Here is a 14,590-nt window from a genome sequence, read left to right as displayed (position 1 = left end):
TTTACATATCCAATATGTTGGAAATGGACAAAACTTTATTACCTAAAGAATAAAGCGTTAGGGCCTTAATTACTTGCAAATTGAATGGAGGCTTCTCTGTCCGAGTGGACCTTGGTCAAAACATTCTAGTACCCATATCCTTACCTAAAGAATGAAGGCATTGGGCCTTCATTACTTGCAAGTTGAATATAAGCTTCTCTGTCTGGATGGATCTTTTGCAAAAAATTCTAGTACCCATATTTAGGAACTGATAGAACTTGTGATTATGTTAAGGGTCATCTCCTCAAAGCTACAGTTTATTGTGGAAATATGAACAGCAATGATCTCCCTTGTTATGTGGCTGATGCATTCACTGAAGCCACCGATATGGCAATACGTTAGTTTATGTAAACCATTGACGGTTGTAGAGTAATTTTTTTTTTTTTTTAGATATATGAAAACATTATTGTTATATTTAAGGAGAGGAAAGAAACTGTAGCCCAAATTATATGAGAACATCAGTTTTTATTGTTCTCCCGTTAAAAACCAAGCTCATTGTTCTGTTAGAGAAAGTAAATAAGAAAACACATGTTAAGTACTTTTATAATTTAAAATACATTTATTGTTTTATTTTTTGTTTGCTTTTGTTATACAAAGATGTTAAATAACTTAAATACATTCTCAACAGCCACTCAGAATCAGAATTATACCTACAAGCTGTACACATGAGGTAGAGATAAATAATTTAGGCTCCCATAAGACATTGAAAAAAATGTACAAAAAAAATATTCCGTATCCTTCATGATATTTCAGTTAATGTCTTGTCTGCACCTCCGTTCATCATAAAAAATACCATCTTAAGTGCACAAATACAATTTCAGAACCTAAACTCATGTTTTAGTTAAAATTGTGAACTTTTGAAAAGTATAGGTACCCATGGCGGTACCTCCAAAATTCTAGGCACATTAGTACTGAGAGATGTTACATTGCACATTGTTCTTTTACTATTATTTTTCTGAATGTTTACTAAAATCATTGGCAAGTCTTGTATCTATACACATTCTGTAAATCTATAAGTTGCCTCAAAGACATAAAGACCCAGAGACTTTACAGCTGTTCCTTGATAACATGGCCTTATGGCAATTGCATTTTAAGATCAAAAGATACATACTGTATAAAGCAGAACCAACCTAGCCCCTCAAAAATAAGGAAAACATTTATCTTTAACACAAATTGAAGCTATCAGCAATAAAGGATTCACACATTCTTATCCCTCTATCTGTAGCCTCCATGTAATTCAAAAATATTGTGGCAGTTCCAATATTTAAGTACATTTGAACAGCAGAAAAAAAATAGGGCTTTAATAACTATAAAATTATTTGGTCTGAACCAATTATAAATGCCATTACGTTGAGGGTGGGAAAATGCTATTTTGGCTAAAAAATATTTTATTTTATTTTTGGGATTTTTCAATTTACTGACTCCTAGTCAAAAAGGCTGGTTGCAAATTATTGTGTTAAGTAATTGGAACAAATATAACTTTAAATTCTATCACAGATATATTTATACATATTTTTTCATTAGTGTACTTTTAGGATGTGCTGATTTATTGTCTGTTACACTGTATACAGTATGTACAGTAGAACATTTGGTCTACTACTGGTTTTCAGAATTTTTAGAATGGAATGTGACAGTAGTACATTAAAGGGGATGTTCAGCCAATCCGCCAATTCTCCAGAAAACAATTACTTTTCTGCAAAATGCAGCAGAATTATGTTTTTCTTTTAACATGATTGTGGTGACATCTAGAAATTTATTGAATTATGTTGCTCATTACCTTTAATAATACAAGTAATGCAGCAACTTTTGAAATAGAAAAAGTGGAGTATATGATGTCAATAAGTAACATAAAGAAAAAAATGGTCAATATCCAAGTTTTTCTTTTTTCATTTCTCCTTGTTTTCTTGTAACACTTAAGAATATTACAGAATGTCTGCAATTTTGCAAACAGTTTTCCATATTGGATCTATTACATTATATATTTTAGTAATTGTTTTCAATAAAAGGTCTTAAATAGGAAAATGCCTTAGCAAACAGAATTTAAGTGCAACTTACAAAGATTACTTTACAAAATATATTTTCTTATAAGGATATTTATAATGTTTTCTGTACATTTAGGTTTGTCTACAATAATTCACTCTTCATCATTCAGAAAATAAGAAACAATTAAGTATAAAACAAGGGAAATATGGAAATATTAAGTACAGATTAACATAAACATTAATATTATGAAGGTATGTGATTGGAAAATTAATATATCTTCCCTCCATGGGAGGTTGGTTTGTTTTTTAACAATTAAAACCATTTTTGAATAATATATGAATATCTGCCATCTTTAAAAAAAAATTGTCACCCTGCTAAAATAATAAGCTGTATGTATATAATAGCAACCATAAGGTTAAATAAAAAAAAATGAAAATTAAAACAAATTCCCAAAAAATACAAAATTATTGAATTATATCTTCAATATATTCATTATCGCATACAGCATTTTTTTAAATAAATTTTATCTATTATTGAAGATGTCATTGTTAATCTGAACATTTATTTTTAATATTTCCCTGTTTTATTCCATGTCTATGGGAATCCAAAGTAAAGAAAAATATTTATTTTACAATATACATATATATACAGTATAAAACACTTTACACTCATTGCTAACTTGTATCAAAACATTTTAGAATTTACAAGAGCTCACAAACGTGTCATTTTAGTTAAACAGAAAATGGGGATTTGGGAAACACTCTGATTTATGTAACATTCTGTATATTTGACTGTAAGTCTTATATGTGGTATGTACAAAGGCTGAAAGATAAGCAAAGCCTATATAAACAATACATTTTAAATCCTCATAAAGTAGAGGGATTAGCATAATGAATAGGGTTTCAATTGCATTTCGACTGGGAAACATAAAAATGCATATGAAAGGCTTTCTTTCAACATTTTTTTTTCATATAATTTGATATACAAAAACGTAAGCACACACAATACAAAATAATAAGGCACACAGGTGCAAAAAGATTTTTTGTATAAAAAAATTTCTATTACAAAAATAGCAAACACAATCTGAGATTGCAAGTAAGGAAAAATATAAGTACATAGTCATTTCCAGAAAATGCCACCATATCATATGCTTACTTGTTGATAAAAAATATATATATATAGTTATAATGTTTGTTTCCCCCATTATATTGTGTAGATATGAGAATACTTAAAATACATCTAATAAAGAAGCATAATTTAGTACTAACCAAATGAATCTGGCAAAAAGGAGTGACTGTTTATGTGCAATATATTAAATTGATTAAAAAAATACCCATAAAGTTTTAAACAGGCATTGAAAAACGAACCACCAGATGTTTTTGAAGACTGCTTATGGCATTTGTAGCTTTTGTGTTTGATCATCCGACTAAAGGGCCCCTTAGCCCAATGATTATGTTGAGTTCTGCAGTAAGTTATTTGGTTAAGCATTTTTACCTTCAGGCTAAAGAATATCTGAAAAAAAGAATCTGAATTATAAGGGAATAACTATACTCATTTAAGAAGTGCATTATAGTTTTGATGCTAGAAGTAATCATTCAGGTTATGGACAGTGAGAGATAAGATCTGAACAAGGTTGGACTGGCCTACTGGTGAACAGGGGGAATCCCCAGTGGGCTCCACTTTCTGAGGTTCCCAAACCCTCATCTAGGGGTCAGCATCATCATGGACAGAGTTGGGTCTTAACAAACCCTTGTCCACTCCATTACAAAGTGGCTGTGCTCTTTCCATGTCCTCTCTAATTGATGCTCAAGTCCCTCTGTGGTGTCTGGACCCTCTGGTCATAACCCTTAAACTTGCACCCTTCCCAACAGCATTCCCTGGCAGGCTCTTTAACAATGGAAATGAATTGCATACATAATTGTAATTATAAGTAGAAACAATTTAAGATATATTTTCTTTACACATAATGCAGATAAGAGAAATGTCTACCCACATATAGCAAAATGAAGGTGGTCTTGGACCTGACACACGTTGAATAGTATATACGGTACAGGCACTCAAATATTGCATTTGCCATGAAGGAGAATTTTACAAAAAGATTGAGCTATGACTGTACTATCTAATAAAAGATTAAGTAATGCCCAAAACATTTAGGGGCTGATTTATGGAAGAGCATGCTTGCCTCTGAAAATATAATTTTTGTATTTTTTTTTCTTTGGCCTAAATTTCAAAAGGTTATTGCTGGTTATTAACAATACTGGCAGTAACATACTGTGGAGGTAATTTTTTTTTATTTTTTTCCATAAAGTTTTTGATTTAATACATTTTTAAGCACAAATGTATTATTTATTTTTTCATAAAATTTTAAGATTTAAATAGAGTAACTTGTATCTAATTTTAAACTTTATATTGTTTATGTTTATTGTATCTGCAAATACTGTCCCACAGAATATTGTGTGAACACTTACAGCTACACACCAGGAACACTGGGGTAGCCGAGTATCGCGGAGTTGCCGCAGGTAATATTTTTCTTAAATAGAGCCTAAAACTATATTTATTTTAGAAAAAGAGCTCTTGATTGATAACCCGTTGTTGCCTTGCAAAACTCGCTAGGCAATAAAATATTTGATAAGGCATTGAAAAACGAACCACCAGATGTCATTTTGCTAGTTTGGAAAGAGAAAACAAACAAAAATATATCGTCGTTAGCACCCCATCAATCACGGCCATAACATTTTAAGGAAAATGGCGGTGGGCAATTTTAAAGCAACAATTTCTTAATTGCCATCACTAATATAAAATTATAAGTACTTCAAAGACACAAGGGCATTTTTCTGTATCGTCTTCCCCTCCTCTACTGGACAAGTTTGCAATTGTGCCAAAATTGGGGAACTTTGACATTGCTCTAGTGATAAGAACAGAACACTGGGAAGAATGATCCACTGATCAATAACTGTGATATGGTTGTGTTTAAATACCTTAATGTGCATCCTTGGCACATTAGGCAAACTGAAAATACCTTATATATAAAGCTTAGTGTATATGAGGGAACCTTGCAGGTGAACAATACGGAATATGGCCAACGGGTCTTTAAGCCTTCAATTTATTTAGTGATTGTGATAGTGTTGAAGGTAACGTATCATCTACTGTATGCATAGCAAAGTCGGCCATTGTATCACGAAGAAGAGCCACTGTCCCTGATTCCGAATCAACTGATTGGCTGCAGTCTCAAATTTTGGTTGCGATTATAAAAATGGCAGCTTCCCCCATTGGAAGACTTTATATGCCGCTAAAGTCGGCAATCACTCGGCATTCACTTTAACTGCCTGTACAAACAAAATGTTAAGTACCAGCTATCGTCAATGAAAGAATGGAAAATGATCGTAAAGTTTTACGTTTTGCAATACCACAGAACAATTAAACCAACTATGTACAATATATATATAACAGGAAAAGCAATATATCCACATTGTCATAAATACATTTTAAATACAGAAGGCATCTAGGCTTCAGTGCGTGAAATACTTATACTCATAAGAGCTTTGCCCGCTCAGTAGTTCATTCACCCGCTCCCGCACACTTTGCATTTCCCGGGAATATTGAAAATATGTTGATAGAAAAACGTGTGCATTTAGTGTCTCTGAATCATTCATACCGACGCGTTTCTCCCTAAACACAGACACGCATTATCTTCATAAGTACTAAAGGCACAAAATCTGTGTCTACTCAAACAAATATATATATATATATATATATATATATATATATATTTTTTTTTTTTTTTAATTGGATTATAAAATGCTGTTTATCACTGTTAATAATTTGATGTAATACCACACTAAAACCAAAGTAAGGTCCTTCAAAATGCTTTTGAATAAATAAACATTATATATAAGTGTGTGTGTGTGCATATTTATATATATATATATATATATATATATATATATATACACACACACACACATACACACACACACACACACACTCTGAATACAGTTTTGACCTTTAATGACCAGATTGTTGCTATTTACTTTATATAGTTATTAAATATCTATGGATTTGGTCACAGCTGTGGAGTCCATAGGTCCATTAGTGCATGGTGCACTGTGAGGTTGTGTAGCAAGATTTACTGGAGTTGGGGTTTGTATGTTGTCTAATGTCTAATCCCAGCTGGTGGAAAAACACAGTAAAAGTGGGCTAGGAAAATTGATGGGAATCCTAAGGGATTAAGGGGTCTAAAACCTAAAAAAATATACAGCAGATGTAGATAAAGCACCAGCCAACCGGCCGGTGGCGGGAGTTAGGAGCTGATTGGCTGTTACTTTACCCCGCCCACTTTATCTCTCTCCAGTAAACAGACCCCTTAGCAACCTACAAAATCTAAATTACAAATCAGCTTTTGGGTGAATCCAGTGCATGATTCAGCACGGTGATTGTGGTGGCTACTCATGGAACTATTCTGTAATAAATCAGTCTTATTTCTTTATAACAAGTATCCTTAGATATTCCAGCGAGTGGATTACTCCCGTTGGAAATTCCAGCCTATTGTGATGACTGTCTCATCTATGCAGCAATGGGCCATGACTGGGGAAAAAGCTGCATTCCAGATGAGAAGGTAGAGGGTCCAAACACAAAGTAAAAATATCATCATTTAATGCTTGATCCTGCTACACTCTATTATAAGAAGGACCATTTGCCCAAGTCACTTATACAACTGCATAGATCTGACGATGTCAAAACTAACAGATTCGGAACCGAAAAGAGACTTCCTGTATCTTGGGAGTAAAGCTGGTTACATACTACCCATAGAGCAATATTGGCAGTGTTTTCCCGTGAACTCCCAGGCAAACAATAAATTGCGTACACACCGAACAATATCGTTCAGTGAAGTCCTCCTGTCTCCGCTCCGTTGACGATATAGTAAAATCTGAGCTGCTTGTACAGGCAACGGGGGGACATTGTTAGCGACCCATGGGAGTGAGCATCGTTAACGCTATTGTGCGTACATGTAGAACGATATTACATCTCTCAGAATGGCCAAAATGAGTGATGCCATTTGTAATATTGCTTAGCGTGTAACCAGCTTTAAGACGTAACCTTGAGACTGAAACCTACATGGATTCCCTTTCATTATGTTAATATACACTTACACTCAGCCGTCTAGATTTACTATCAACCAAAGTAGCTTTTTTCAGACCTCTAAGTAACATACACTAGATCAGGTCTCTTATATATTATATATATATGAAATATTTGCCTATTTCACAGTTTAACAAGGGACGAGGAATCTGCTCTTGTCTTGTGTGGTTTGGAACATATTTGTGTAACTGGCACATTGATGAATGACACCATCGTCTGTAATATAGTGGTTTTCGGGAGGCTAATACAGCGTCTAGTATAGTTTCTACTGCTCCTAGCATTACAGTAAGTGGAATGACGTGACAGTTCCATATGGATCTCTTGCTCTCTGGATTAAGCTGGATCGTCAACTCGTTTTTAACAAAGATCTCTGTGTTATTTGTTTTATTATTAATACAATAAAAAGGGGGAACGTATTATTCTGTGAACATAGGACTCTAGGAGAGGGATACACAGGGTCGTTTTTTTTTTTAATCAAGAAAAAAAAAAGCAAAATATACGTCTATATATTTATATATTTATACAATGAAAAATAAACTTCTCTAGTGGTTTTTAAGACAGTGATAGTGCTAAAAAAAAAGGCATCTGGAGTTCACCGATGCTGTAATCTAAAGACAACTCACTTTGTAAGCTACGTTGATCTTTACTCGTCTACGATGTGACACGGCGGCGGCGCCGTGTCAAATCACAAGTTCGATTTCCAGGCGGGCGCCCCCAACCCCCCCCAAAAATTAAATTATTTGGTTTTGCACGGTTTTTAATACACCAGCATCCTGCAGCGAACGAGCAGAGCTGTGGCGGTCTACAGGTTACGCTAGTGTATTCTTTTACTAAAAAGGAGAAAAACAAACAGACAGAACAACACACGCGCTAAACTGGTGGGATTGAACCGTTCCCTTCTCATCCAGTTAATCTCAGAGTTGTGTATTTTCCTGTGTTAGCAATATTGTCTCCAGTCAGAGATCCAGGAGTGAGTTAGTAGGTGGTGGCGTAACCATTTTTTGGAACTTAAGCATTCGCGAAGGCTGTGGCGGGAACAGAAAGGGCCGCGAGATGACCTGTGTTATAAGGCGGCGTGAAATGTCCACTATCTATCCAGGCACTAATTTGTTATACTTTGTTAGGTCCAACCTCACCCTACAAAACTCAGAACACCAGCAACACCACAATTGGGTACATTAGTACCCGACAAAGTGCTTGTGTCATAATATAGCCCTCTAATAAAGTCAATCAAACCCCCCCATATGCTGCGATGGTGTCATGACGTATCCGCTGACCACAAGCGTTGGCTAGTCTTTACACGTATAGACCTCCTCTCGTTGTGTGCACTGTTTACACTCCACATAGCAGCACCACCGGACCTGGCACTGGCAGGGCCTGGTCACCACCTTGCTCTGGGTGTTATGCCCGCGGCCACAGCAAATGCTCTCGCAGTTTTTGTCTTTGTAACACCTCCTCCCCGACGTTCCAGGGGAATATTTGCTCATCAGGCAAAAGCTCGGTGAATCATCAATGTAAACTAGGTCTGTAGTCCTGGGGATTTGGTCACTGTGTCCCGAAACGGGCTTTTTGGGTGGAGAGATGTCCCCTTCTCCGGTGGCTTCATTGGTGGTGCTCCCTACTTTCAGCGACGTCTCGTACTTCTGCTTCAGCTGCTTTCCGATTTCGTGGAACGGGGACAGCTGCCTCCAACAGGTGCGGACTGTGCAGGAACCGGACACCCCGTGGCATTTGCAAGTGGTCTTCACCCCAGATTTAATCACCTGAAATGAAAGAAATGAGATGGAGTTAGTGGTGCGAGACTGAGGAGAGAAAAACAGATGCCTCTGGAGAAGGGGGAGGTGTAGCAAGTCTTGGACTTCGATAAAATGGAGAAGTTGCCCAAAGCAAGGAATTATTTAGCTAGTACAGGGCCGGATTCACAGAGGCACATAGACCCCCGATTGTGGGCACTTGACATTAGCAATGAAAAAAACAAAAGCCACCCGCTCCCTGTTTTTGGAGGTGGTGCATACAGTATTTCTTCAGATCATTGGGATGCAGTCATAATCCTGGTAGTTGGCATGGCGACTCACATGACCTCGATGCCATTACAAACCTGTGCCAGAAACCCAACAACTGACATCCTGAATGTAAGTATGCCAGGCGGATAAGGGTCAGGCCGGGGAAGTGGGAGGGACTAGGTTTAGGCAGTAGGGGGGATTTAGTGTTAGGCTGCAGGGAAGGGGGGATAGATCTAGGCGGCCGGATATGGGGGTTAGCATTAGCAGGGAGGGTTAGGCTACAGAGGGTTAGGGTTAACGCACTTACGGATCTGGATGCTCCGTATCGTGATGCCTTACTGGTGGGATATCGTATGTAGCCCATTATGACAGAGGGTGGAATGGGCTAACTAGTGCACAGAAAAATTGTCTTTTGGCTGCATTTTCCCTCTAGAACATCCCTCCTTAAGTGAGGGATGTGATGGGGGGTGGCCAGAGCGGTGACCAGGGATATGGCCAGAGTGACCAAAAGGGGTGACAAGGGATGTTGCCACGGTGACCAAGGATGTGACCAGGCCAGGGAGACCAGGGTAGTGGCCAGGGTGACCAGGGGGGTGACAAGGGATGTCACCAGGCTAGGGAGACCAGAGTAGTGGCCAGGGTGACCAGAGAAATTTGCCAGGGTGACCAGGGTGGTGACAAGGGATGTCACCAGGCTAGGGAGACCAGAGTAGTGACCGGGGTGGAGGCCAGGGGGATGACCAGAGATGCGACCAGGGTGACCAATGTGGTTGCATTGGTGGATCTGGAACAATTTTGTGATGTTGGGAGAGGTCTTATTATCTGTTCATTTAAATAATTGAAAACAAAAGACCAAAGTGTAGATCATGCAGCATACACCGGGTGTAGTATTGCTCACAGACAATATCAACTGTAGGCCAACACGCACAAGGTCAGCTGTGAGGAAAGTGACAACGAAAGGCAGACCTGGTTAATCAATTACCAGCTACTAGAATCTCGAAACTTATGTACGTCATGGTTCCTCGGGTATAGAGAGATACTCTTTCACCTGCCTAATCGTTCAAGGAAGAAGTCATTAATCACGGTTTGCTATAACCAAACAGCAGACGAGGAGAACCCAGCACCCAATATATACAGGACAATGGGCTACCCGTGACCGATATGTAGCGTGATCAGGCTCCACGCCATTTCTGACGTCTCACTGAAAGAGGGAGATGGATGAAGGTTAAAGTAGGCCTGAGGCCTGTGCCAATATCCCTGTCAGAGCAGCCTCTTAGCACAACAGGAAACAGCGACCTGAGACATGAAGCAGTTCATGCCTCGTGCCTCAATTAATGTCTCTGCTTCCTTAGCGGCTCGCGCCTCAGTGATATTTCCATTTCTTGGATTTCAACCTACGAAATGCCCTCCTCTACTTTAGAAATGGAAAGACTTACACGTAGAATGAGAGACTGTGCAGCCGGTGTTGGCTGAACTACAACTCCCAGCATGCTCTGGTTACCATTGCTGATTTTAGGAAGTCTATTTTCTCAGACTGAACGCCACAGTCTTGTGCGAGGAACACATCAGCTCCCAGGCATGTATTACTGTAGTCACGCTTGGACGGCAAGGAAAACGTGAATAAATATTTATTGACAGTGACTTTATGGGTTAGCTGCGAGGGGCCGGCGGGGGAGAAGGCGGAATCGCAGTCAGGCGTGGAGCTCAGACTGGGGCCGCACCAAACATTCATGTTACATAGAAAGGCGCTTCTGCGTATCAGTGACCAGAGCCAACAGTGACACATCGCCACGTGACAGGGGGACCCCGACAGTAGTGCCCTGTGCGTAATGCCTGCTTACACAAAGAGCTGCTGGTCGGGGTCGGTTGTGTGGTGCGAGATCCGAGCGCTGCATCTGAGGACGCAGCATCGGAACGCCATGTCGCAAGTCTCGATGTAAGCAGACCGCCGTCAGTCGTCACAAGGCGAAGCTCACTTAGACTGGCTGTAGGATGCAGACAATTGGGTATGTGTAGTCAGCATCCGACAACGCAGACTCTGGGCCTGGCACGCATACAAAACCAGAGATGACCCACCCCTCATTTTTAAGAACGGTGATGGTTCCCACCCTCCAAATGCCGCAGCATGTCATCCGTGCTATGGGTAAGTTATGAGTGATATCGCAATTGTGGATCCCCACAACCAACAGATGTGTATGGGAACTGCCAGATTTGCGCACAAATACAAATTAGGCCCATGGGCCCACATTCGGGCGGACAGATGTACACTTAGGGGGGCTTTGTAGTGGCATTGGTATAAATTCTCATACGCGAATGCTGCAAAAGATGATAGAATGCCCAGATTGTGCCCTAATAAGCCCCATTCCCCGTATAACTCACTAGCGCATATCACAGTCGCTGCTCTGCAAGTCATTTGCGTATTAAGCATGGCAGCAGCGATGAGCTGGGTGACCCCCCCCCCCCCCCCCCCTTCTCCAGTTCATGATGTCAGGTAAGTAAAGAAAAGGAAAAAGAACCTGAACAAATCACACATTCTTCGGGAACGTCAGCTCTGGCGCCCAGTTCATGCACAGGAGAGAAACGCTATAGCGCGGAGATGGTAGAATGCCATGTCTTACTGGGTAACCGCATATCCCTGTGGCGCGCCCCATACGACATGCTTCGTCAAACACACCTCAGAGAAGGTCGGACCCCAGGGGATTAAGAAACTTAGCAACGGTTCTGAATGCCGGTTTGGAACACCAGCCTAATGATACTTTGCTGAGAAACACGGGAAAATTTAATTAAAACACCCGGCCGAGTGAAACCTCTGCGAACAAGTGTAACCGCTTCATGGCTGGAGGGAACGAGGGACGCTGTAACCAGGCGATAGGGTGGTGTAACTGGGCAGACACATTACACAACCATGACAGCTTAATTATAATTCATCTCAAAGGAAAACTGTCAGTAATGTCATCAATAACTAATCTCGGATAATTCCCCCCCCCCCCCCCCAGTTATTCAGTACTGATTTGCATATGCCCTCATACAACGTTTACACTCTGTGCTCTCCAGCCATGCCTTTATATCAGCGGGCGAAGCTGTTTATTTCCATTGCTTCCAGCTGCGGCATAAAGCTTCTCTGCAGACACAGAGGTAACCAATAAGGGGAGAGCAGGAGAATCTACTTTTGCGACAGGACATAGATAATATATTGTCCTGATGATATAAAGGCAGGACTGAAAAACACAGATGTAAGACAGAAAGTGACATTTATAGTAAAGCAGGGCACAGACAGTATAGTAGAGATGTCAGAACATGGATAACCCCTTTAATTGACCGTTCTCATCATTAAATGAACCTTTTTATCAAGTTAAATAAAAATAAATGTCACCCAAAACCAATAACATGGTCCGATTACTATGCAAAAGAAATCGGCAATGGTGCAGAATGCTCGACCAATCAGAGGTGTGCTGGCTACTGCGCTCATGGAGACACAGCTTCCAGATCAATAAACAGGAGAAAAACCATGAACCTGATATTTTTGATTTGTGATTTTTTCCCAAGGGAAAGAAATCAGGCGCTATGGCAGTAGCTGGGATTCCAAGGTAAGAAGCTGCTCAGAAATGGGGGGGTAGTCAATCCCCACCTAGAGAAAGAAATACACAAGCAATCATGCACAAGGCATGTGAGCAGCGCTTAATGAATTTAAACCAATGAAATGAATGTTAAATGATTTTACTATAATAAAACAAGTAAATAGACAATGAATAAATGAACATAACAATACACACACTGGGTCCACACTGGGATGTGGCCTTCTCAGTCCCTTAGGATACAAGAGACCTCTTGATAAAGCTGCAGTTGGCAGTGAAACGCGTTGAGTGGACACCCCTATTATTTCAAGCCCAGGATTCAAAAGCATACTTCATTGCCCAGTGTGGACCCATTTGGATACAAAGTACCACTTTTGCCATCTCACTTCCTCCGTGTGGCGGACACTGCTCTACAGGTCCCTCTTTGGCAAACACCATCCAGCCAACCAAGTGTGAAGGACCTTGTGAGCAGAAGCCCTCTTACAGTGACATTCCATCTCCTGGCGGACACCGCATCCTGGACCACCCTGGTGGCTATACCCCAACATAGCCCACCGGGTTAGATTACCAGTAGAACAGCGGAAGCCTACGTTTTACTTCTACCTCCAAACGGCTTACAAAATACCGTGATCAATAGTGAGGATTAACATCTGATTGTCACAAAAGTGGACTCTCCTGGAACTAAAAGGTCACCCAAATACCGGTAAAGTGAACTTACCAGTGACCCACTGTACCCCGTTGTTCATATCTGTGTCCCCCTGGGCCACTTCATATTCCCCATTTCCTGTGGCTTGAATTTTATACTCATTTTTATTGTGTATTGTTATGTGCATTTATTTATTGTCTATTTACTTGTTTTATTATAGTAAAATCATTTAACATTCATTTCATTGGTTTAAATTCATTAAGCGCTGCTCACATGCCTTGTGCATGATTGCTTGTGTATTTTTGATTTGTGTAATCTTTTGTTACATCTAAACTAACACGTAATTAAACAGGAATTAAATGGCTACCAGACATGTTGTAAAGAGGTAGGGTGCGAAATACGGTCCTTGAATCTTGTGGTCTACATTGTTTGGCAGTTTTGTTTTGTATCCTAAGGGACTGAGAAGGCCACATCCCTTATTATACCAGAGGGCTTAGAAAGCCCCTCCCACTTGAAATGCCAACAAATAGACATTTATATATGCACTTCTAGAACTACCAATGGGATAGTATCGGAATACCAGGGGTCAGGTTTCCGATGGATCCTGGTAAGTATTTTAATCGGACCCCTAACCCAGGCCCCCTGCAGCCTATCCTCAACGTCCCCTCCCGCAGCCTAACCTTAACTACCATCCCAGCAGCCTAACCCTAACCACCCGCCCTGCAGCCTAACCCTAACCACCCGCCCTACAGCCTAACCACCCACCCTACAGCCTAACCCTAACCGCCCGCCCTACAGTCTAATCCTAACCGCCAGCCCTGCAGCCTAACCGTAACCACCCACCCTGCAGCCTAACCCTAACCACCCGCCCTGCAGCCTAACCCTAACCACTCGCCCTGCAGCCTAACCCTAACCACTCGCCCTGCAGCCTAACCCTAACCACTCGCCCTGCAGCCTAACCCTAACCACTCGCCCTGCAGCCTAACCCTAACCACTCGCCCTGCAGCATAACCCTAACCACCCGCCCTACAGCCTAACCCTACCCACCCGCCCTGCAGCCTAACCCTAACCACTTGCCCTGCAGCCTAACCCTAACCACCCGCCCTACAGCCTAACCCTACCCACTCGCCCTGCAGCCTAACCCTAAACACTCGCCCTGCAGCCTAACCCTAACCACCCGCCCTACAGCCTAACCCTACCCACTC

The 14,590-nt window shown here is 40.5% G+C and overlaps 1 protein-coding gene across 1 annotated transcript in view; it reads right to left on the bottom strand.

Annotated features, from left to right (window-relative positions):
- Positions 1–611: 611 nt before the first annotated feature.
- WNT9A (Wnt family member 9A) overlaps positions 612–14,590 on the bottom strand; it is a 102,161-nt gene continuing 88,182 nt past the window's right edge. Inside the window, exon 4 of the mRNA XM_083186676.1 lies at positions 612–8,924. Within this exon, the coding sequence (XP_083042802.1) occupies positions 8,451–8,924 (474 nt within the window). The 3' untranslated portion in view covers positions 612–8,450. The remainder of the gene's footprint in view (positions 8,925–14,590) is intronic.

This window comes from Crinia signifera, chromosome 5 (genome assembly GCF_055691185.1).
Source record: "Crinia signifera chromosome 5, ASM5569118v1, whole genome shotgun sequence".
In the NCBI taxonomy this organism is placed as follows: domain Eukaryota; kingdom Metazoa; phylum Chordata; class Amphibia; order Anura; family Myobatrachidae; genus Crinia; species Crinia signifera.
Note: the sequence above shows the minus strand (reverse complement) of the source record. Positions and strands in the feature narration are given on the sequence as shown.